This window comes from Numida meleagris, chromosome 23 (assembly GCF_002078875.1).
Source record: "Numida meleagris isolate 19003 breed g44 Domestic line chromosome 23, NumMel1.0, whole genome shotgun sequence".
In the NCBI taxonomy this organism is placed as follows: domain Eukaryota; kingdom Metazoa; phylum Chordata; class Aves; order Galliformes; family Numididae; genus Numida; species Numida meleagris.
Genome location: NC_034431.1, coordinates 2,703,937 through 2,725,391, shown reverse-complemented (window position 1 = coordinate 2,725,391; position 21,455 = coordinate 2,703,937). Strand labels below are relative to the sequence as shown.

Here is a 21,455-nt window from a genome sequence, read left to right as displayed (position 1 = left end):
GTATGTGACTCCTTGGCTTCTTTCACAACCAAAACCTGATTGCTGCTCCTTTACAAGGAGGAATTTCATCTCCAGGTGCTTTAAAATGAGCAGGGACCTGAAACTGAGTTGTATTTTTGAGAGAGGAGAAAACACGTGACTTTTTAAAACTTTTTTTTTTTCCTCCTTTCTGAGAGAGAAACAACCTCCATATTAAAACATAGTGGAAGAAAGCTCACAGTTAACTCATTTGACAACCAACTTGGCTTCCAACAAGTGAACCAGTTGCGGTCCCTTTGCAGAGTGAGTTGCAAAATTATGCCCAGAAGTACAACACCACTGTTTTCCACACCTGGTTACTCACATGTTTACCAACTATTTCCTCCCTAATTATAAAAATGAAGAGGCCAGTAATAACACATTTTTAAAGTCAGTGGAGAGCTGGACTCGGGGTTCAGTTCACTGTTTCTCTCCTGCCTCCAGCACTGTGTTACTCCCTCACATTCACTGCTGTCCTTAACATCATGCACAGCCATCCAAGCCTTGGTTCCTTGGCAGTGCATGCAGATGAGCTTCTGCATCCATCACTGAAACAACGGATTCCAGTTCCTTTGGGGCCCCTTCTCTCTTCTGAGCTTACTGCCAAAGAGCAAATCCTTGACCTGGGTCTAGTGGAAAGTAAGAGGCCCAAGTGCATGGGCCATCATGTCCCCAGACATGCAACCAGGAGTGTTCAAGTTGAACCAAACATGGGAAAGAAGCTCTCATCAGTCCACGTACTGGGTCCTTCCCAAGTAAGGTATGTCGACAGACTGTATGATCCGTCCTGCAGTGCGTTCCTCAAAAATGATAATCTGCAGAAGAGAGGGACATGGAAAGCTCTTCACACAAAGGCTGAGTTACTTAACAACTTCTAAGGGTAAAGGGCATACAATCACTGCTAAGGAAGGAAGCATCATTTAGAAGAGATCAATCACTATGATTCAGAACAGTAACTCTGATTCCTCAGCACCACACGATGCAGAAAATGAACTAGCATCGAATCAGCTCTGTCTCGATTTTGAACTTGATGCTGCACTTTGAAGTTTAGCTGAGATCCCTGTCATGTTTTAGTGGCTGTCAAAGCCACATTCTCAGCTTTAGAGCAGCACCTCCCATAATTTTCACAGATCTTAGGAGCTAAGTCTCCTTCCTTCACTACTGTCCTGGTTCTCAGCTGTAGCTAACTAATTAACGTACTGTATGTGTCTAGTTTTTGGGACATGACCCAGAGCAGGATCTTTAACAACACAAAAAACACCAAAGCCTCTCACCTCATTGCTCCCTTTCCACAACCAGGGGCCAGGAAGGTACAGTGTTTCCTGAGGTCCAATTTTCCAGTAGCGGCCAAGGTTGTGGCCATTGACAAACACAACTCCTTTTTCCCAGCCCTGGAATCAGGACAGCACACAGAATTAGTGAAGCAGCTGTATCTAACATCCCCACAGGAAATGCACTTTTTCACACTTGCACTCTTTCCAGTCACTTTTTTTCAAGTTTTCTACTTGCTTTCCGTGTGCCACGTCTATAAAGTAGCGATTCTTCCCATACCACGAGGAGGTAGGGATAAAACTAGCACCTCCTTTATGTTTTGTGCCCATCACTCTTCTGCAAGTAGAAAACAAATAGCCCTTGCCTATCAGTGAACAAGACTGACCATTCATTAGCAGCCTGGCACGGTCAGCGCGGCTGTGTTCTCATTCGGGCCACTGAACACCGAACAGAATTACCTTGAGAAGATTTTTTTACACCATCAAAATAATTTGCTTTCTCAAAGCTCGGAGGAAGACTACAAGACAGCGGCCTTGACTCGCTCAGAGCTGTGACACAAAGCTCTCTTTAACCAGCTTTTTGCAAACCCAGATGAAGGAAAAACAGTGGGGAAGAACAAGGACTTGCCTGTAGCTTCAAGAAAGTATCCTGTGGCTGATGCTCTATCCACAGCCTTCCGCAAAAAAAAGCTGGACCCACAAAGTAATCTGGGACTGCACTCCATCCAGCAGAGCGTCGCAAGCTGTAAGAGAATGGCCAAGCAGAGCTAACAACAGAGAAACACCAGGCAGCACCGAGTTCCAGCGGCGGCCTCAGCATCACTTCAGAGCCCTGCTTACAGCGGTGGATGGGCTTTGTTACATACAACAAGGCTGCAGTTTCCTTCCACGCCTGATGGAAGGAGTTGCTTCCTGCTGGTAGTGCCTGAAGGCGATATTCTTCATGCTGCAAAAGGGTGACACTGTTTAGGAAGCAACTAGCTGAAAGGAATGGGTGGAACATGTCTCAGTCTTCATTCTCCTATGCTTGCCATGCCACTGAAATGCAAGGCCTTGGTACAAGAAAAGGAGTTAGCACTATCTCTGATGTTGCCACAGGTAAACTATCTGGGAGCAGAGGACAAACAGAACATCCAGTACGGAGCACTGAAGTCCCACAGAAGCCTTAAACTTCTGCCAGAACATGCTCCTTCCAACCCTTATGAACTGCATCTCTTGGATTCAGGGAACTTATCGATCCAGTGCAGCCTGACCTCTACTGAATTATTCAAGTGAAAGCCCATGACAATTCCCTTCACAATGCCACATCTTTCTACGCACTGACTGCAAGCTGACTGTGTTCTGCTGCTACTGGTCAATTGCCAGTGAGCGGCTGCGGTGTGACCAAAGCTGCTTGTTGCCTGGGCACGGCAGCTCACTTGTTGTAATGTCCCTCACTGGAAATATCCTAAAGCAACCTCGCAGTCACAGGTTTTGCAGGTTACCCCCTCAGTAAGACCCCTTCGCACAGCGCCTGTTAAGATTGCCCTTAAAAATTTCAGAATGTCGGTATGTTGATTTTTCTTTTTCTTTTTTTCCCTCTTTTAGAAGCCTTTTCGGTTTCACATCACCTCTCCTTCCTACACACGCTGTGGGAGCTGCGCTATCTTGGGGGACGCACACGTGTTATTTTCTGACATTAACAAAACTCAAAATAGTCTTTTTGGAACGTTGGCCAGAGCCCACGGGGTAGCTGTTGCCTTAAACTGCGTGGAGAAAATGGCACAATGGTCTGAACTGTTTTGGGGAGAGGTACCAGCAAGGAACTTACTGACGCACAAATGTACTCGCCTACTTTTACATGGCGTTGCCCTTCTGTTACATGTGTAATCGCTGCCTCCCAGATTCTGTACTGCTGCTAAACAGTTGGTTTCAAATGAGCAAGAACAATTTTTAAATCCCACAAACCTTTTCAAGAAGTCAGGTTTCATCTCCAGACTGTAAATCTTGAAGTTCCTCAGGGGGGTTTTATTCAAGAAGATGTCACCAATTAAGCCTGCAAGAGCAATGGGGGTAATGAAGAGTTGAAAAGCAGCTAAAACTGATAGATTTTCCTCTCTGAATGCGAGGAACAGCAGGAGATGGAAAGCAGCCACGCTCTGCAATGGAATTAGAGTCCATATGGTCCCATTGCTCATCCAGACTGAGTGGAGAACATTACTATACTTTGGCCTCTCCATTCCCTCCTTCGCTTTAACTCACTAGGCCATTAAAACACCCTCCAAGCAGAAAACATTGCTGGCATGCACAGCAGATGGGGCTTTGTTGTTATTGTTGGTTTTTTTAGCTGCCCATGTAGAGATTTGTTAAAGCAGTAGATCAGTTACCTCTCTAATAGGAACAGCAAAATTTAACATGGAGAAGCACTCACACCCAGTGCTGATGCACCGTTTTTCATCCAAAGATCTTAAGATACTTTAAGAAACAATTTCCCTTCAGCACTTCCTTATTAGATACTCTGCACGTAGCGAACAGAGCCTGGGCCCTAACCTAGCTCTCTAATTGCAGGGCTGCAGTTGAGCCTGCCCAAGCAGCAGAGGCTCTATACACATACTCTGTGGTATAACAAAATTAGTACAGTCACATGCCTCACTCCATTATTCTTTCTTGTATAATTTTTGCATACATTTCCCCACTAAAATAGAATCCTGGGGTTTCAACCTCTTCCAGCTCCACAATTGTACGTAATGGACTTGAATGTTTCAGCAAATTCTGCTCAACAGGACGTAACTCATTCCTCCTGAACATGCTGAACGTTGTGCAAGTTTTAAAATGCTGTGATCCTCCAATATCAAACCCCGGGGGAGGACAGAGATTAAAAAAGGTCTTTTCCTTCCTGCCCTGTGAAGTAACACACTCAGAGAGCGAGAGAATGGTTATCCTTCCATCACCTGGCAAAATCGAGCAGAAAAAGATTCAGTGATGGCCTTGGGTTTAGCTGCTCCCCTATAAAACAAGATGCCTTAATGCAATTTGTCAAGCAGCCACTACTCTTCGTCCACAGTCACTCCAGACAGGGAGTGATGAACGGTGTTTTTCACTGGTTCCCTCTGTCACACCGTTTCCCACTGTCTCCCTGACGCCTTGGCTAAAACTAACATAGCTGCATCCATCTGCAGTTCGATTCTGGGTAAAGTACACAAGAAAGATAATTTTCCAGTAGCTAAACTCAGAGAAGCATCTCGGACAGTGAGAGGCTCCAAGAACAACGAACTCATCTCACCTTTCCGCTGCTCGTTCAGTGCCAGGCCATAATTGACACGACCACGGTTCTCTACCAAGAGCCTTAACTGCCTGAATCCCTGTGAAAAAAAAAGAAGAAAAAAAGAAGGAATGGAAGAGCATCAGTTAGAGCAGTGCACAGCACGTGATGCAGCAACCCACACGCCTGGAAAACAACGGTCAGCAGAGGTGCTGAAAAGCAGAGGTAGTGCCAAGACCTTTGGCAGTCGCAATTCATCTGCTTTCCGAGGGTCTCAGGCTGCTCATAAAGGCTTTTTCTTTTCTTTCACTGCTGAATTTCTAAGTACCAGTTCACAGACAGAGCAAGACATGGAGTTTGTCATAGTGCAGGCTTTCAGCACGTAGCTTTGCCATGAGCCACAAGAGCAGCACTGAGTACTCATGCCTGTTCACCTTATCCAAGGAGATGTGCACAGCAAGAAAAACTTGGCAGTGAAATCATGTGTTCCACTAGTGAAATGGTGTCTAGTTAGGGCACACCAACCATGCTTGGCGTCAGGGTACCACACCACCGAGTTAAATACATTAGGTGGGAGGTGCCTTCTTGAGAGCTACACCTCGTTAGAGGTTTTGGTTCTGTGCACAACCTCCATCAAGTTACCTGTCCTTCAGGAAGGGAGAGCTCCAGCGTGTTGTAATCCAGCTCACCAACATACATGGTGTTCACAAATACCTGCAGAACAGAGCACAGGAGACAAGAGCAACATCTCATCAATTACAGTCATGTGTTGCATAGGTTATTGGAGCTGTATTTAGTGAGAAAACTGTCTCTACTGGGGATTAGAACCCAGGGTCCACAACTCTGTCACTGATTTGGTCCAGGTGGAAAAAAGCTTCACAAACAGCATTCCTCAGAACATTCAAAATTTAAAGATATTCTGAGTTTTAGCAGAGCTCAAGCTGATTGACAAATGCAAAGGGCTGGCTCTCAGCTGAGAACTGAAAGAGTAAGTCACACTTCTAATCTAAAAACATCTCATCTTACTGAGTGGTTGGCCCATTTGCTGCATAGCTGCTGAGAGCAGAGCCTTCACATCAGTGGGAAGTTGGCCCCAGGCACCTCACCTGTGCTCGGTCACGGACATGGTCTCTAGAATGCAGGTGTCCACCACCAAATATGACAGTCTCATAGAGTACGTATCCATAGGACTGCCCACTGCTATCATTCAGTTGAAGGTTCTCCATGTTAACTGGAAACTCTGATTTAATGGGCTGCAAAGGAGAAACAAGTTGAATGGCGGAAGTGCTCTCTCAGCACCAACAGGTCACATAGAGGCAATTCATTTGAGACAGGCATTCCACTCTGCCATGGATTACGTCTACCCTGGGAGTCCCCAGAGATCTGTTCTGACCTGAGTTACCTTGTGACCCTATGAAAGCTACAGCAGTGAAGGCAAAGTACCAGAAAAGGGAGCCAAGGACTTGCAAAGCTGGAATTCCAAGAGAGCAGAAGTAGCAGTAAAAAGGGTAAGAAGACTGGTCTGCTTTGTATACCCTTGACAAAACATTCCCCACCCATATCCTCATGGGATAGCATGCCACTGCCAGGTCTTTTCCAGCCAACAGGTGATGACTTTTCATGCTGGGTTGCATAAAATTGGCAGTACTACCTGTACAAGAGATGGTAACACATCCCAGAGAGAGATATATTGATGCAACAGGATCGCACCGTATGATGCCTTGCTTTCAATCATGGGAGGGAGAGGAAGAGGCTGGCCTGTGATGAAAGAAGAAAGATGGAGCAATTGTTTCAGATGCAAAAAGCCGATACAGATTTAAGGCCCCTCCAGACCTCATTTGATCAATATTTCCATTGAATTACAGAGCCCTGCATCTACTGCCAAAAAACCTGAAATAAGCACGAGGGTTGAGTGAGAACTACAGTTATTCTGCAACAACTGCCACCTGTCTGGGCCTAGAACAGAAAACGCTAGGATGTAACAAGTAAGATATAATATAGCCAGTGTTGCTTCCTTCAGATTTGCATTTATTTCCAAATTGCCACCATACATCTCGGAGTACAGTCAGATGATGCCAAGTGCTACCTGCCTGCTGCTAACAGACTAAATACCCAAAGTCCCTGGTCCTCCTTCCCATCTTTTGGAAAATACTCCCAGTCAGTCAACCAGAGCCGCAGGGCTCCAGCAGTTTAGATAAATCTCTGATTTAGTGCAGTAGACTGCAACAGTATTTTGGCTCTAGGATTTATAATTACCAATGATTGTACTGAAGAGTTGTCGGAGCTTGAAAAATTTGGATGTATAGTCTCCAGCCTCTGTCAGCACAGCATCGTAATCTGAAAAAGAAGCACACATCTGGGACAGCCTTCACAAACACCATCAACCAAAAAGTAAGAGCCCAAGACAATTTTCTTAGCACTATGTTACGGAAACTTGTCCTCTTTGATCTGTGTCACTGTGGCTAGTGACACATCCTGGAATGGGTCTGCAAATAGGAAACATTAATGTGAGCCCCCTCTGGGACAAGCATTTGCTTTGAAGCTATGTTCCAGCTCAACTACGCATGACCGAGGGATTGCACTGACCATTTCAAAATGCTTCTGCCAACTCTAAGTAGCCCAAAGGGCGGCCTGAGCTGCACTCTCACAGCAGGTGCATGAGCAAGGCAGTGACAGGGAACTCACCGTAGCTGGTGACATCTGACTTGTATTCATCAGTCTTCAAAGCACCATTCATGAAGCCGAAGTTGGTGCCTCCATGAAACATGTAGAGATTGATGGATGCTCCTAATTTGAGGATGCTTGCTACAGTATTCACCATTTCTGTAAAGGAAAGGAAGTGCCAAGAAATCCACACACCAAGAAGCCAGGCTAACCCTCTTCCAGTAATTTAAAGCAGACACAGACATTCTGGTCCTTCTCAGTCAGCCACGCCTGTGTAATTACAGCGATCTGTATCGTGATCTGTATTTTGCCCTTAGTAAGGGCAGCATTGGCACACTGGGATGGATTAATCCATGCAAATATACCTCTCCTATAGATGAAGAAGTAAAACTCATGAACACAGGCAGTTTTGCTCTTAAGCAGAAGGACACTCAGTCACACTCCTAAATTCAACACAGCAACGATCCAATTACAAAGACAACTGCAGGAAGATGAAACAGGCATTAAAGTAGACTTATACAGGTCTTAGGCGCCTTTGAGGTTGTGGGCTTATTTATTTTAGTATTAGATTTCCTTCCTAACAAGCTTCTAAACTGCAGTAAAAATGGATACTTTTCAGAAGGCGTCACAACTGCAGGGGGCTTAGGTTTGCCCTGTTCCCACTAAAGAACATTCATTCAGTAGACAAATGATGTTACTATGATGAGGGGTGCAGAAAACCTTTGTGAAGATGACATTTTGGCAAAACAAAAAAGTCTTCTCTGGGTTTACATTAGCCCAGGAGGTGGAAGAGAGAATTTAAAGCACCGGTTACGTTTCCAATATCAACAGAGCAGCTTGAGGCCTTGGAGCACATCACCACTAATATCTTCAGATGTCTGGTTTTCTGCACAAGCTCAGAGTGTCCATATTGGAGAAATAAAAAGAAAGCTGGTTTTGAAAAATAGGAATTAAAAAAGAGCAGCTGTTTACCAACACTGCTGAAGAAAATCCAGGGCACAGCAAAGTGACCCATTCACTGATACATGGGTCATTTACAAAGACTCACACTCAGCAAAGGTTACAGATGGACAGAGCATCTGAAAAAGTTCTCTTATTTTTCCTGTATCTGTTTGCAGAGCAAGAATCCCTCCCTCTCCAACACCACGTGCTGCTCACCGTCTGCATCGAAGACATAGTGAGGGCCTCCCCAGTTATCAAACCATCCAGTCCAGTACTCCATGACCATCTTTGGCTGATCTCGCTGCACCAAAACAAAAGCAGAGTTAAAATGAACAAAGAGAGTCTTGCATGCATCCCTACTTTTCTTCTCAAGTTGGCAAAAATAAACAAATAAATAAATCAGTGAGGAACAAGGTGATGTGGGCCAGCAACCCAGGAAAGGCAGCAAACCAGAGAAGTATGGTGCGAGGCACGAGGCAACAACCACTGCACACAATCAGGTGACACCCACCAGTTTCGGATATTGTTGTTTGGTAGAGCTAGAGCAAAAATAACTAACCAACTGTCACTGTTTAGCTTCTGCTAGAAATAGGCATTTATAAATGTCTACTTATCAGCTACGCCACTGCCAGCTGAGAGTTTGCAGGTGCATTGCAGCCAGTGCTTGCCAAGGTGGGAACAGCAGACCTTAGCGGCTTAATGCCTTTTTAATGCTGCATATGGTGTTGGCAGGAAAGAATTAGCCTTTGCAGGAATTAGGTCTTCATTATAAAGGCTCTGCACACAGAGCAGTTGCTTCCCATTCTTCACTGCTTGCCAGCTCCCTTAGTTCCTGCAGAATTCCACCCGGCCCCATCCCCCTGCACAGAACAACTGGCACTCCCTGCTTACAGTATTTATTTCTAGTCAAGGCAATTTGGATGTTTATTTGATAGGGGCTTTATCTGAAGCCGCATGAAATAGCCAAGGTAAGAGGCATTAAAGAAACTCATGTTTCATTAGGAGAAAACAACTGCAGGTGCCTGTAATAACATAATTGTTCCAGGTTCAGACCAGCTCTCGGTAATACGTTTAATCACTCCATCCCCAGTAAATAAATCAAAGAAGTGCCACTGACTTCTGGAATAGGAGATCATGATAAGGAAAAGGTAACACAGCTCCACATTCCTTATGCACATGAATGACAGGCTTCCTGTCTTCTAACTATTAAGTGTGGCAATGGAGGAACTGCTTTTGCCAGGCCATGTTTTATGTATGCATTCAGTTTGTGGGAAAGGTGCCCTTCATTCATCTGCTGTGCGTGGTGGAATTTTCTAAGACCTGAAGGAAGCAGAAGCACACGAAGCAGGATCTCTTTTGTTTGAACAAGACAAAAAAGAAGTTTAGTGGCAGGATTCAGCTTTCAGCACGCCAACAGCAGGGCTGCATTTCACAGCCTAAGCAAAAGCCAGGGGAAGAGATCAGAATAGAATCGATCGCAGCCGGGGGCACACGTCAGCTGTTCAGAACTTCCCAGGCTGACGTCTGGTGCACGCAGAGCAGTAGGGAGAGAAGAGGACAGAGGACACAAGGAGAGAAAGAACCTGTCACTAAAAATCAAAATTTGCTCTTGCCTCGCTACCCCAGCATCACACAAGATACTTTCTGCATCAAATGTTCATTAGGCAATTCCCTACCTCTTTTTTCACGCTGATTCACATCTCTGACAGCGCAGGGAATTAGAGATGCTCAAGCAACACATTCCATGCGAACGCATTTCTGCAGTGAGCATTAAATGCCAAGTAGGCTGGGCTGCTCGGAGGGCTGCAAGGGCCTGGCACTGCGCTGCTGGAAGGTGCTGCTGGGAACTTACTCAGCATCTGAAGACCACAGCCTTCAAACTGACTCCCAGCACCAGGATAAAAGAGCCTGGGAAAAAGAGCAGCGACCTTCTGGAGGGAGGGCAACTGCAAAGTAGGATGCTACTGGATATCAACACTTGAAAGTGGCATTAGAGAAAGCAACACAGCTGAACACTGCGTTCCCTGTTTGACAATTACTTTTCTTGGGGATCAGCTGCACACATAACGCATCCACAGAAGCCCTTGTTAGGCAAGTTAGGCAGAGACCAGACAGCTCCACCAGCTTTGTGCTTAGGATGGTCCTTTGTCCTCCCCACTGGTACGCACTGCACGGTCACTACAGAAAACATGTTTGCCAAGCAGCCTCATGGAAAGCACCTTCTCCTGCCAAAGCGTGCTCATTTTAATTATTTAATCAATCACTGAATATTCAGGAAAGAATTACTAGGCACTCAAATCTGTTAGGCACTAAAGATGATCTACGCAGGCAGACCTGCAAATTCAACCAAGGAAAAAGGAATAATTCAGTTTATTGCAGCTCGTGGCTTTGTGACAGAGCACATCCATCATCAGATGTCAGTGCCCTGTTGTTTTACAGCAGTGGGTGCAATTGTGCCATACTCTAGTAGCTGGACTAATAGCCCTCTTTCTAATTTGTTATGTAGGAACCTTTTCCACACCCAATCTTCGTTAAAGCCCGAGTAACAAGGGGCTTGCTGCCTACACCCAAAGGGTAGCAAAAACTCTATCTGTCCTCTCAAAGAATACTGTCTTCCCACATAAGGAGCATGAATTTTCTGTTGAGATAAAGCTGTCCTGGAAAACCTAGACAAACAAGAGTCTTTCTGCATCTTACCTGTACCGTGTCCAGGTATTTCAGTACACCAGGCTCCAACTTCTGAAAGTTAACGGTGGCCAGTGCTGTCAAGAAAAGAAGAAGCTGTTATTAATTTAGATGCCTGCAAAACGCTCCCATGCATGGGACCACCTCTCCGGGCATCAGCCCAGCACAAGCCCAGAGGGAACTGGAACATATCTGAACCACCAGTACAACCTCCCCAGAAATTTCCCATCAAAGTCCTCACTGAGCGTGTGGGACCGGAGGGGACCACAGCACACAGTGGAACACCTGCAGGCCGTGTTCTCAGCTGCAGCATTCAGAGCTACTAGAAAGAGAGCAGAGCGCCTCATTGGCTTTAATTAGAGGCTGCAAGGCACCTGGAGATCCTCAGATAAAAGGCACCACATAGAGGCAAACTTATTAGAACGTCATATTCTGGATGCCACACCAATCTCTCAGGCAGGAATCTCTACCCAGGCAATCTCATGCCTGTGGGAACGGGGAGAGGAACCACAGTATGAGTGAACCAGATGGAAACTGTGCCTGGAAGATGGCTCTGTGCTCCTGCCCCACGCAGTGCAGGGGAGCCAGCAGCTGGCTGCTGCGTGCTGCACTGACAGCGAAAGGCAGAGGGAAGAGCTAGCTACAGAAGCTGATGCATGACAACACAGCGCCCTGCTGTCAGTGTCCCAGCCCCTAACAGATGCTAGAATCGTTTCCATATTTTTCCAGACCTCAGTCACTCCGTTTTACCCAAGAAACTTTGAAATTGCAGAAGCAGTAGTGGGATTCTGTTGTAAAAAGTGACTTCTTGCAAAGGAGCCAGTATGGGAACCAGCCCCAGTTGTGTCACACAGAGCACTTCAAACAGAATACGTACAGAAGCAAAAGTTTACTTCTTGCTATATATACCTTGAACTTAATAGGCTGATCTATATAGTGTGCTGAGCTGAAGAATATAGCACAGGCAAACACAGCAGGAGAAGAAAACAAAATGTAGATTTAGCCTTGATGCAATACATTAGTTTGCGATCCTGAAGGCAACAATGCCTTCTTCTGCTCTTCGTGCAGATTAACAGCACGCCATTCATCACTGGGCAGGGATGGAGAACCAGGCCCAAAGCCTTACTCAGCCTTTCCACAGTAGGCAGTGCTCCCATGGGCACAGCTTTCCATCAGGGTGCTTTAGCTTTGGGCTGGAGGGAACCTGGAGTTTTTATTCTGGTGCCCGCTGTATGGCATGGGTTTCTTGTAGCCCACTGTGCCCATCAAAGAGCTCTCAGTGCACAACACGCTGCAAAAGACAACTCTGAGCATGACCAAGCTCGGAGCTGGAAACACTCCTGCAAAGGTGGTGAGGGCTGCATGGGGTGTTCCACACCTCCCTGACGGCGGCTGCTGGCGGTGAGAGGGTGACCCTACGTGGTCATGGCTGGAAACTGCCGCGCTCCAAAAGGATCAAATCAAGAGGAGCACTGCGAGAGCACTGCTGAGAGCTCACGGACTGCTGAGCGCCTGGATTTGTCCCTCTCATACTTCCATATAAAAACAAGAGGAGGGAAAACAAAAAAAGGAGGTAGAAGATCATCTTTTTTCATCATTTCCGTGCCTGAGATTAGAAAATTAACTTTGTGATGGAGCGATGATGGCTCAGAGGCTGCACCATGCTATGGGAAACATTGCTGCTCAGGCAGGCAGCAGGCACAGCCCCTGGGGAGGTGGTAGGCCAAGCAGGCACATCAATCACAGCTCAACTGGACCTGGAAATCTGAAAACCAGCGTCACACCACATCCCAAACACTCTATGTTAGGGCACAATGCAGCTCCAACAACTGCACCTCCCCTTTTTCCACACTGGAAGGCAGGAAGGGCTCTAAGCAGCATTTCATACACTTAATGGAATCCCACTTTTTTAAAAAGGGAAAGAGGAAATGGACATCCTTTTGCATTATGCACATCTGATACCCTTTTTTTTCCTGTATGTAGACTGCACTCTGCAGAGCACGCTCGCTGATAACACAGCTCTACCCCACAAAGTGCTGCTCAGCTTCCAGGAAGTTACATTCCAGAATCTGGGCTGTGATGAGCTTTTTTCTTCCATTTTGAACTGCAAAGCGGGTATCTCAGGAATCATCAGTAGGAGGAGTAATTTCTGAGATACTCGTTTAGCATATATTCAAACAAAGCAGTAAGAAGTACTATTTTCAGCCCTTTAATGTGATGGAAACAGCAGCAAGAAACGCAGAGCGCTGCCATCTTGTGCCTATCCTCCCTGGGGATAGCGCTGCCCGCTGTGACACAGGAGCAGCAAGGCGTTTCGTCTGCACCCATTCAAAATCCTCAAAAGCAGAGAGGCTGCCTCCGTGTGGGCAATCCTGCAATCACTGCTACACCGTGCGCAGGAAACAAACCTTTCTGAGAAGGGACTGCTGTTGTTCTGCGTGCGTGCAGCCACGCAGGGCTGAGCTCCGGCCCCAGCCACGAGGCAGCTGTGCTCGTTCAATGCCACATTTCATCTGCTGCCCCATGGAGCAGCCTCACCTGTTTCTCCTACAAGCACTCACCTCCTTCCACTAAGCCAAACGATAACCCGTTCTTGTTGTCTGAGGTCATCAGCAGCTCCACAATCCCCCTGCTTAACAGAGCCTGCATTAAAAAGAAGAAAAACCACTGTGTTAACAACCCGAGCTCTGTATTTGTCAGGATACTGCAGTGTTAAAGCATATTATCACCTTCTCTTTGCCTAAGAACAGAAACTAATAGGAGAAAAATGCCCATTTGCCAGTGAGCATATCCATCACAGGACAGCTCAGGTTCTTGGATAGTCACGCCTGAAAGAATCGATGGGTTCCTCAGTACCACAGAGCGCTGTATGCAGTGGCACTCTGAGCTCTGTTAAAATGCATGCACACGCACCATCCTTCCCACGAGGAGCGTTCTCTCACACTTGTCCCTTTACACTGTGGCCGATGTTTGAAAGAGGGATTAGGAACTCCTAGTTGCAGCTTAACCCCTCTTCTCAGTACAGCTGCATTGAGAGGGACTCGAGCAGCCTCAAGGAGCTTTGAACGCATGCCTTCACCCTCCTAACACCAAACTATGAACTGCAAAATGGTGACACAAGCACCCGCAGCACGTGTGCCAACTCATTAATACCTGCTGTTCGTTTGAACAACCTCCTGCTTGCTGTGCACTGTGCAGACAGAGACCTGAGCATCAAACACACAATCTACGTTAGAGATGACAAACTCAATTTCGAGTGGAAGCAGCGTGTTTAGTTTATCAATCTGCCATCGCTACATCAATACCCAAACAGATGCTGGTATCTGATAACAGAACTGGAATTTCTAGCAAGTTTTATTAAGGTAACTCTTTAAGCACCACATTTACAGCTAAGTTCCTTCCTTTTTATATATATATATATTTTTTTTTCCACTGAAACACAAGCGCAGCACAGAAAAACAGCAGAGCTGGAAGGCATTGAAATGCACTGCAGGACTTCAGTGCGCAGCAGAGAACCCAGGAATAGCAGCAGCGTCTGAGGCACACACAGGTGTGCGCTCAGCTAAGCCCAGGTCACACGCTGTGCGTGGAGCTGCCTGCACACCCTCTCATGGCCTGAGATGGCCCAGCACAGTGACAGGGTTTTCAGGTTTTCTGTGAACTGCAGTGCATGCTGGGTGCAGGGGTGATCTGCTTGCTCCCTCAGAGCCGAGAGCCCGAAGCACCGCAGACCCCGCTCCAACCCGAGGAAGCCCTGCACATCCAGCTTTCCCACAGCTTCTTCTTGAAGCACTACACTTCCTCAGCTGTAAGCTGCACACAGTTCCAGAATACGACAAAGCAGCACCGCAGAAATACACCCACGGGCCTGGCGAGGAAACGTTATCTGTTCCGACAAGTCTATGGAACATCACAAGCTCTTTCATCACTGAGATATGGAAAAGTAAGAACGGAGCTGGCACGCTGTTCAGACACAACAGACTCTGTGCCCCATTCATCCGGGGCCCTGAAAGCCATTTACCCACACGCTTGTCACTGGGCATGGGACACGAGGAGGGAAACTACGCAGATAAAAGAGGCAATTTTGACTTTATCAGTTCAGGTCAGCACTAACTTTAACGTATTTGTGTGCATTCTTGCTGTTTATCTTTCCAAGCAGTATGAAATCACTCCACGAGGTGGAGTTAGTGCAGAAGCAGGCACCACGCTGAGCAGATCAGGACTCCTACCACGATTCCTTTGGTTGAAGAGCCTCTGTATCCTTGGAAGAACGAGATGACCTGCTCCAGAACTAACCTCAGGGCGCTCAGGGTAACGCCTGTGTACCCACAGGGTCTCAAAAAGATCTGATAATGCTGGGAACACACAGTTCATAGTACATACAACCTCTCTTCTGTACTGTAACACTTCAGGCATTCAGTGAAAAGAAACTGAAAAACAAGCTTTGTAAGACAGCCTGCAGATCCTGTTAGCTTTCTGCCTTGCTATTGTACTGGGGAAGAGTGAGCAGGTCTGACTCCTGTTGGATTCACCTCCTTGAGTTCTGGCCAACTTCACCACACAGCCTGGAGGCAGGGAGCAGTCCATCTCCAACTGACAAGGGTAAGGGAGACATTAGGTAAATTAACCTTCCTGGTGCTGAGCCTCAGATTACATGAGATTAGGAATGGAGAAACCTTTCTTTAATGTTGTCCAAGAGAAGCGAAGCAGGACCAGAAGGAGACAGCTTCTTCAAGGCCAGCTACAAATGACAGCTACTCCTCTATTTCCCTATTGCCCTCTTCTCCTGAAGAGGCAGGAACTCAGACTGCCACTAGTGAGAGGTGTAACCAAAAGAAATATCAGGCAAAACCCAGCTGGATTTAGCTTTCAAGGCTTCCTGAAGCCATGATCAAGTTTACTCAGAAGAAAGTACTGTAAGGAAGGTGGTTTGAGTCGGATTTACCACAGAAACAAGTAAACATGCCAACATTACCATTTTCACATAGGCCATGTAGTTCGGGTCTTTGGCATAGGAGCCGTATTCATTCTCCACTTGCACTGCAATGATGGGACCTCCTCTCTTGTACTGTTGGAAACAAAAGGGAGATGTTCACTGCCATTTCTAACCAGAAGGACCAAAACTGCAGCAGTGCTGGCTTACAGAAAAGATGCACGCATCTGTGCAACCCTCCCAGAGTCTACACAGCACAACCGAATGCCTTGCACTGCAGAGCTGACAGGGGCAACTGCAGCTGACAGCAGGCCCCAAGTGAAGCTGGTAGATTTGTCACTGCTTTGACCTGCTGCTGTTACACAGCCCAACACCCATCTGTGTACAGAGGGCCAATGGATTGTACTTGCCTGAAGAGGGACTACGATAGGCATTAGATGATCAAAATAGGCATCCACCGCTTCTGTGAAACCCTTGTATGTTGTTCTCAGCTGCATCTCTGGGTCCTGCAGCAGCCAACTACGAGAAAAGCAGCAAACAGGATCTGTTAAATCCTCACGACAAGTCCAGACTGCTAGAAGGAACACTGCTCGCTGGCAGTAAGTCACAATTAGGCAGGAATAGCAGATCCTCCTGCGTCACTTGGCTAAGCCCTCAGTGCAGGTGTGGGCAACACAGGGAGCCACCTAATGATGTAATCTGTGGTTAATTCGGTTCTCTCTTAAGCCCTCTGCCCAACCAAAACACACTCAGACTGCCAGGCAAAGGAAGCTTTTCTACTTGCACACAAACTAAACCCTGAACGTTATGGCAGGTGCTTTCATCGTCAGCAACATGACTGCAGAAACAAAGTTACTGCAGCAGGGGCTTACATGAAGATAACACAGAAGGCAAAACAATCCTGCTTGCTCTTCATGTGCTATTTGCAACAGCGTCAGTGACGACTTCAGTGGAGATTATTCAAGAGCAAATGAACATGTACAAAAGGGTGAGCTTATCACGCTAAAGGTTACTCCAGAATTCCCCGCATCCCCAAGGGCACCCTACAGCTAAGTGCTCTCTCATAAAACCCCAATCATCATTCAAATCAATGGTTCCAGTAATTGTTCCCATGGTCTCTGCTGCTGATTTACAAGATTTAGTTGGCTGTTTGGGGGTTAACACAGAAACAGCCAATCTAAGAGCAGAACGATGTACTGCTGTAACAGTATAAGCAGAGTAGGATTGCACCTCCCTTGCCTCTGCAAAGGGCATCAGTGAATTGTGCTTTCAGAGGTAGGAAAGAAATCCAGATCAGCGGGCTCACAAAAATCACCTTCAAAGCTCTGCACCTGAACCACGCGGGCTGCAAAAGGCATTTTGAAAAGAGAAATAAATAAAAGACTGAAAGAAATAATCTCCAAATTTTGTCACGTGTTTCTACTGAAGGAAAACAAGTGGTATGTAACCAGGCACTGGTTCCACTGGGATCCAGTAACCAAGCAAGTCTCAGCACTGACGTGCTCAGCTCAGCTCCCAAAGGCTCCTACCAACAAGCTGTGTGCTTTAGGAGAAAATACAGCAGGAGTTTGGAGAAGTTATAGGACTTTATCACGGCAAGCCAGACCACACACACGTTCCAGCAGGACTTTTAGAATGGTCCTGAGATGAAGCAAATTCTTACCTCAAGCTGCAAATGCTGCTGTTTCTATTATGAAGACAGCCAAGTTGCAATAGCAAGGAAGATGGGTTTCCTCAATTCTGTTTTCTTGCTGTAACCGTTATGTCATAACAGCTATTGTTTAACAACATAATTCCTCCCCCCACCAAAAAAATTGAAAGGATTTCGTTTCCAGGCTTACTAACTGTATTCCACAGGAGAGTTCAACAACACGATGAGCATTCACCTGCACTTACCTGGGCAGACCACCAAGGTCCCACTCTGAGCAGATGTAAGGTCCTGGACGCAGAATCACCCACAGCCCATTCTTAGCGGCCAGGGAAAGGAAGGCCCTAGATATCCAGACAATGCAATTAGTGTCTGACTGGAGAATCCCTCCTCCGTGCACTCCTAATACACCAATCACCATGAAAATGTAACTACCAGAACCAGAAAGAAATTGCTGGATGAAGTAATCATACTGGATTGATGCTAAACTTGTAAGCTCCCAGGGCTCTGGGAAGCAGGGGAAGAAGCGAGGGTCTCCATCACCAGCCCAAGGCACAGGCTTTGCTTTAGAAGCTGGAAATGCAATCTTCACCTGGGACCAACACGCACACCCTCCCCTCAGTACTGAATGATAATATTAGTACCACATACTCTAGATCCAGGTTCTCACTGAAGTCAAACTTCCCTCGTGTTTGTTCGTGAAGGTTCCACGGCACGTACCTGGAAGGCAAAGTTAGGGCAGTGACAGCGAAGCACTGTGTTTGTGAAGAACAGAAAAAGAAAAAGCTGTGCACTCCATTTCTTAGTTACAGATTCAGAGATTACAGAATGTACGCATTACAAAGTCCCCACTTAAATATGATCTGCGCCTCTTTCCTTTATCTCACGAGCCCTTTCCTTGCTACACTGTTTTCCTGTACTCTGCAGTACCTGAGTTTCTCAAGACCGTAAAACGTGGTGCGATAGGCAGAGCAATAGCAGTTACTGCCTACATTTAAGTGAAAATCTAAATTTAAAGACACTGCAGCTGTGTAAACCACAGACAGATGCCAAAGGAGGGGGCAGGACAAGGAAGTCATCTTTTGCCACATCCACAAGTACCAACAGGCATCGCCACGTGCCACCACGTCCCCAGCAGCCATCAGGGCCGTGAGGCACGCGTCCCAGGGATAAGAGCGAGGACACTTACGTTGTGAGGGTGTTCAAGCCGCATGCCTTCATCTTAAGCATGCGATCTTCCCAGTAATCCCTGGGGACTCGGAAATAGTGCATCGAACCTCCATAGATGCGGAAGGGCATCCCCTCCAGCAGGAACTGCGAGCGCTCTGTCTGCAGGCCCAGCGTCCTGCCCCACAGCCGCAGCGGGACCAGCTCACTCCAGTTAAACCTGGAAGAGAAAGGGGGAGAGGTGAGCGCCCAGCCCCCGGCAAAGGAGCAGGTCCTCCTACAAGAGATCGGTCGCGTCACCCCCTCAATTTAAAGAGAGACACCGGATTCAATTCATCACTCAGGAAAGACTGTGTCTGCTGTCATCGCAAACTAACGTCCACCTGCATTCCTGCTTACACCAATTCGTTAATAATTTATTTGCCAAAAGAACCAGACCAAATGAGACAGGGGGTTCCAAAGCACTTACCAGCTGCAACACTCATGCTGTCACAGCTCCATTCAGATCAGTTCCTGCATGCAGGAAACTACTTCCTATTGCCTTGCACTGCTCCCCGGTTCATTTTGGCCAAGTCAAGAAAACAGTCTTATCAGCTGGTCCAGATCCAAAGCAGCTACAGTGCCTCTATCAGACCACCCCAGTTCCACAATGAATACACAACAGAGCTGGACAATGGAAGCTTGTTCCGCTGAGACACCATCACAACCAGATGCAAGAAATGAATTCCAGTCTCAAGAAAACAGCGACCCGCACATTTCAGAGAAATGTCACATTCAGAGAGGGAAACGCCCAAGCCTCTGGCTGTGTTCTATACTAAGTGTAGAGCGGGTGTTAGCAGAGGGTGAGGGCTTTCAGAGCTCGCAGCTTACAGGGATTACTGCCCAGGAGCCTGCAGCCATTACCTGTCCTCCAGCACGAGACAGGGACACTACAAGGAACTAAATCTAAGGCTTCCCACGTATGGCAGGGCTGGCTGGCAAGCACAGAGTACCTGTGTACAACAGCATTCTCACAGGGCTCTGAAACAACAGGCGGCAGGCATGGGTAATACCTGGAAAAGCAAGGCTAGGTTAGAATTCACTGCCTTCAGTCAATGAGCATTTGTGCATTTATCAAATCATCTACAGAAAACAGCGTTGAGCAAAGACATAGTCATGTATCCCATTCAGAAGGTGGTACAGGAACAGCAGAACTATGCTTCTGTAGGCAGTGCAGCTGCGAGGAGGAGAAACGAGCACAAAATGCATGACTGTCATATTTAAAGGGTGACTGCCCGAACAGGAACAGGATCAGAAATGCCCACTTACACCAGAAGCTGAGCACAGCCAGAGAATGACGGCTCAAGGCTGGGAAGCAGCAGCACTGCCCCAGGGAATCACTGCGAGTTTCACCAGCAGCAGAACCTATGGCACGGGTCGGTGGGGAGCCCGAGGCAGAAAGCCCGAAGGGTCAGGTGACGTAAAGCTCCAATTTTGGAAAAAAGTACGCTTCGAATCTGTTCCTGAGCCAGATAAAGCCCTGAATTACACCTGCACACGGCGCTGATGCAAACGGTGCCGCCGGCGGCAGAAGGAACACAGCGCTCAGGAAGCATACGTGGCCAGATAAAAATAAACTAATCACTTGAGCTCATCTTCTTAACCCTGGCCATAACTTGGCCGGCAAGTTCCCACCAAGCCTCCCACCTCCCAGCTCCACTGGCTTCTGTCACCAACGAGGACTGGGAGGGCCCAGGTCCCCTCTGCACCACGGATGGGATGGAGAGTTGCTATGCCCTACACCACGCGCTCAGAATGGGGAGAAAAATGATGGAAAAGAAAGTCAGAACTGCGGAATAAAGCACATGGGCTAGGAGCTGTCTTCGGCAACGCTAAAGGAAGCGCTTCAGAGGACAAAGGACTTTACAGCTAATCCCTAAGTGCTACTTAGAGCTGCCCAAGAGGAATTTGCTGTTTATTTCGGGCTTCTTTTGCCTCCAGAAAAGTGAAAGCTTCCAGCTGCCTTCGCCACTTCGCAGTGCCGCGTGCCCACGGCGCGGTGAGCAGCAGCGCTTCGCTCTCAGGTGAGCTGAGCCACGGGGAAACGCTCCGTGCCAACGAGTGCTTTCCAACGGATTCACTCTTACAGGAGATGGGCGCCCGCGCTCCTACCACGCACGGGTTTGTGGTGACACACGCGGGTTTGCGGTGACACACACGGGTTTGCGGTGACACGCACACACGTGGCCAGGCGGGCTGTGGCCGTCACAGCGATGCGCAGAGGTCCCGTCCACCGCCGCTCTGATGCAATACGTGAGGTCAAAGGGTGGCCCACCCCACCGCAGCAAGCCCTCTGTACCCAGCGCTCTTACGGCACACGACAAAGGGCTGTAATTTACCAGGGCATTTCTTTAAAGCCCATTCCACCGGGCGAGCACCTAAGAGCCGGTGAGCACCGCGATGACCACAGACTCTCCTTTGATTCCCCCGCCCCTGGGCGCCCACAAACCAGCAGCCAATTCTGCCCGGTGCCGCACAAAGTTCACGTGCGCTCTCCCTGCCAGCAGCTCCCCGCTCCTGCGGGCTCAGGTGCTCTCAGCTCGGCCGCAGGTGGCCCCGAACCCGGGGCCGATGCGCGGTTAGGGCGCAGCTCCCCGTACCGGAGACAAATTGGCGATTTTTCGTTCTTTTTTTTTTTTTTTTTTTTTTTTTTTTTTTTTTGCCTACCCAAACCCTCATTGCTCGGCCCCGCCCGCCCCCGGCCGCGCTTCACCCGGCCCCTCGCACCGACCCTCGCTCCGAGCGGCGGGGCCGCGGCGGCTCTCACCTGCGTGCCAGCAGCCACAGCACGAGGAGGAGCAGCGCGACGCCCCCGAACCGCCGCTGCCGCCGCCCTCCGCACGGCCA

At 47.8% G+C, this 21,455-nt stretch overlaps 1 protein-coding gene across 1 annotated transcript; it reads right to left on the bottom strand.

The window, feature by feature from the left end:
- Positions 137-21,449, bottom strand: GLB1L2 (galactosidase beta 1 like 2; the record flags this gene model as incomplete). The annotated part of the gene is made up of 20 exons (XM_021375990.1): positions 137-833; positions 1,293-1,409; positions 1,918-2,032; positions 3,237-3,324; positions 4,552-4,630; positions 5,173-5,244; positions 5,637-5,783; positions 6,182-6,288; positions 6,787-6,867; positions 7,216-7,353; positions 8,353-8,437; positions 10,834-10,898; positions 13,383-13,464; positions 15,797-15,889; positions 16,165-16,273; positions 17,651-17,746; positions 18,054-18,122; positions 18,592-18,789; positions 19,562-19,621; positions 21,376-21,449. Coding segments are annotated over 20 exons (1,962 nt in total), but the record flags the coding sequence as incomplete, so codon positions are not given.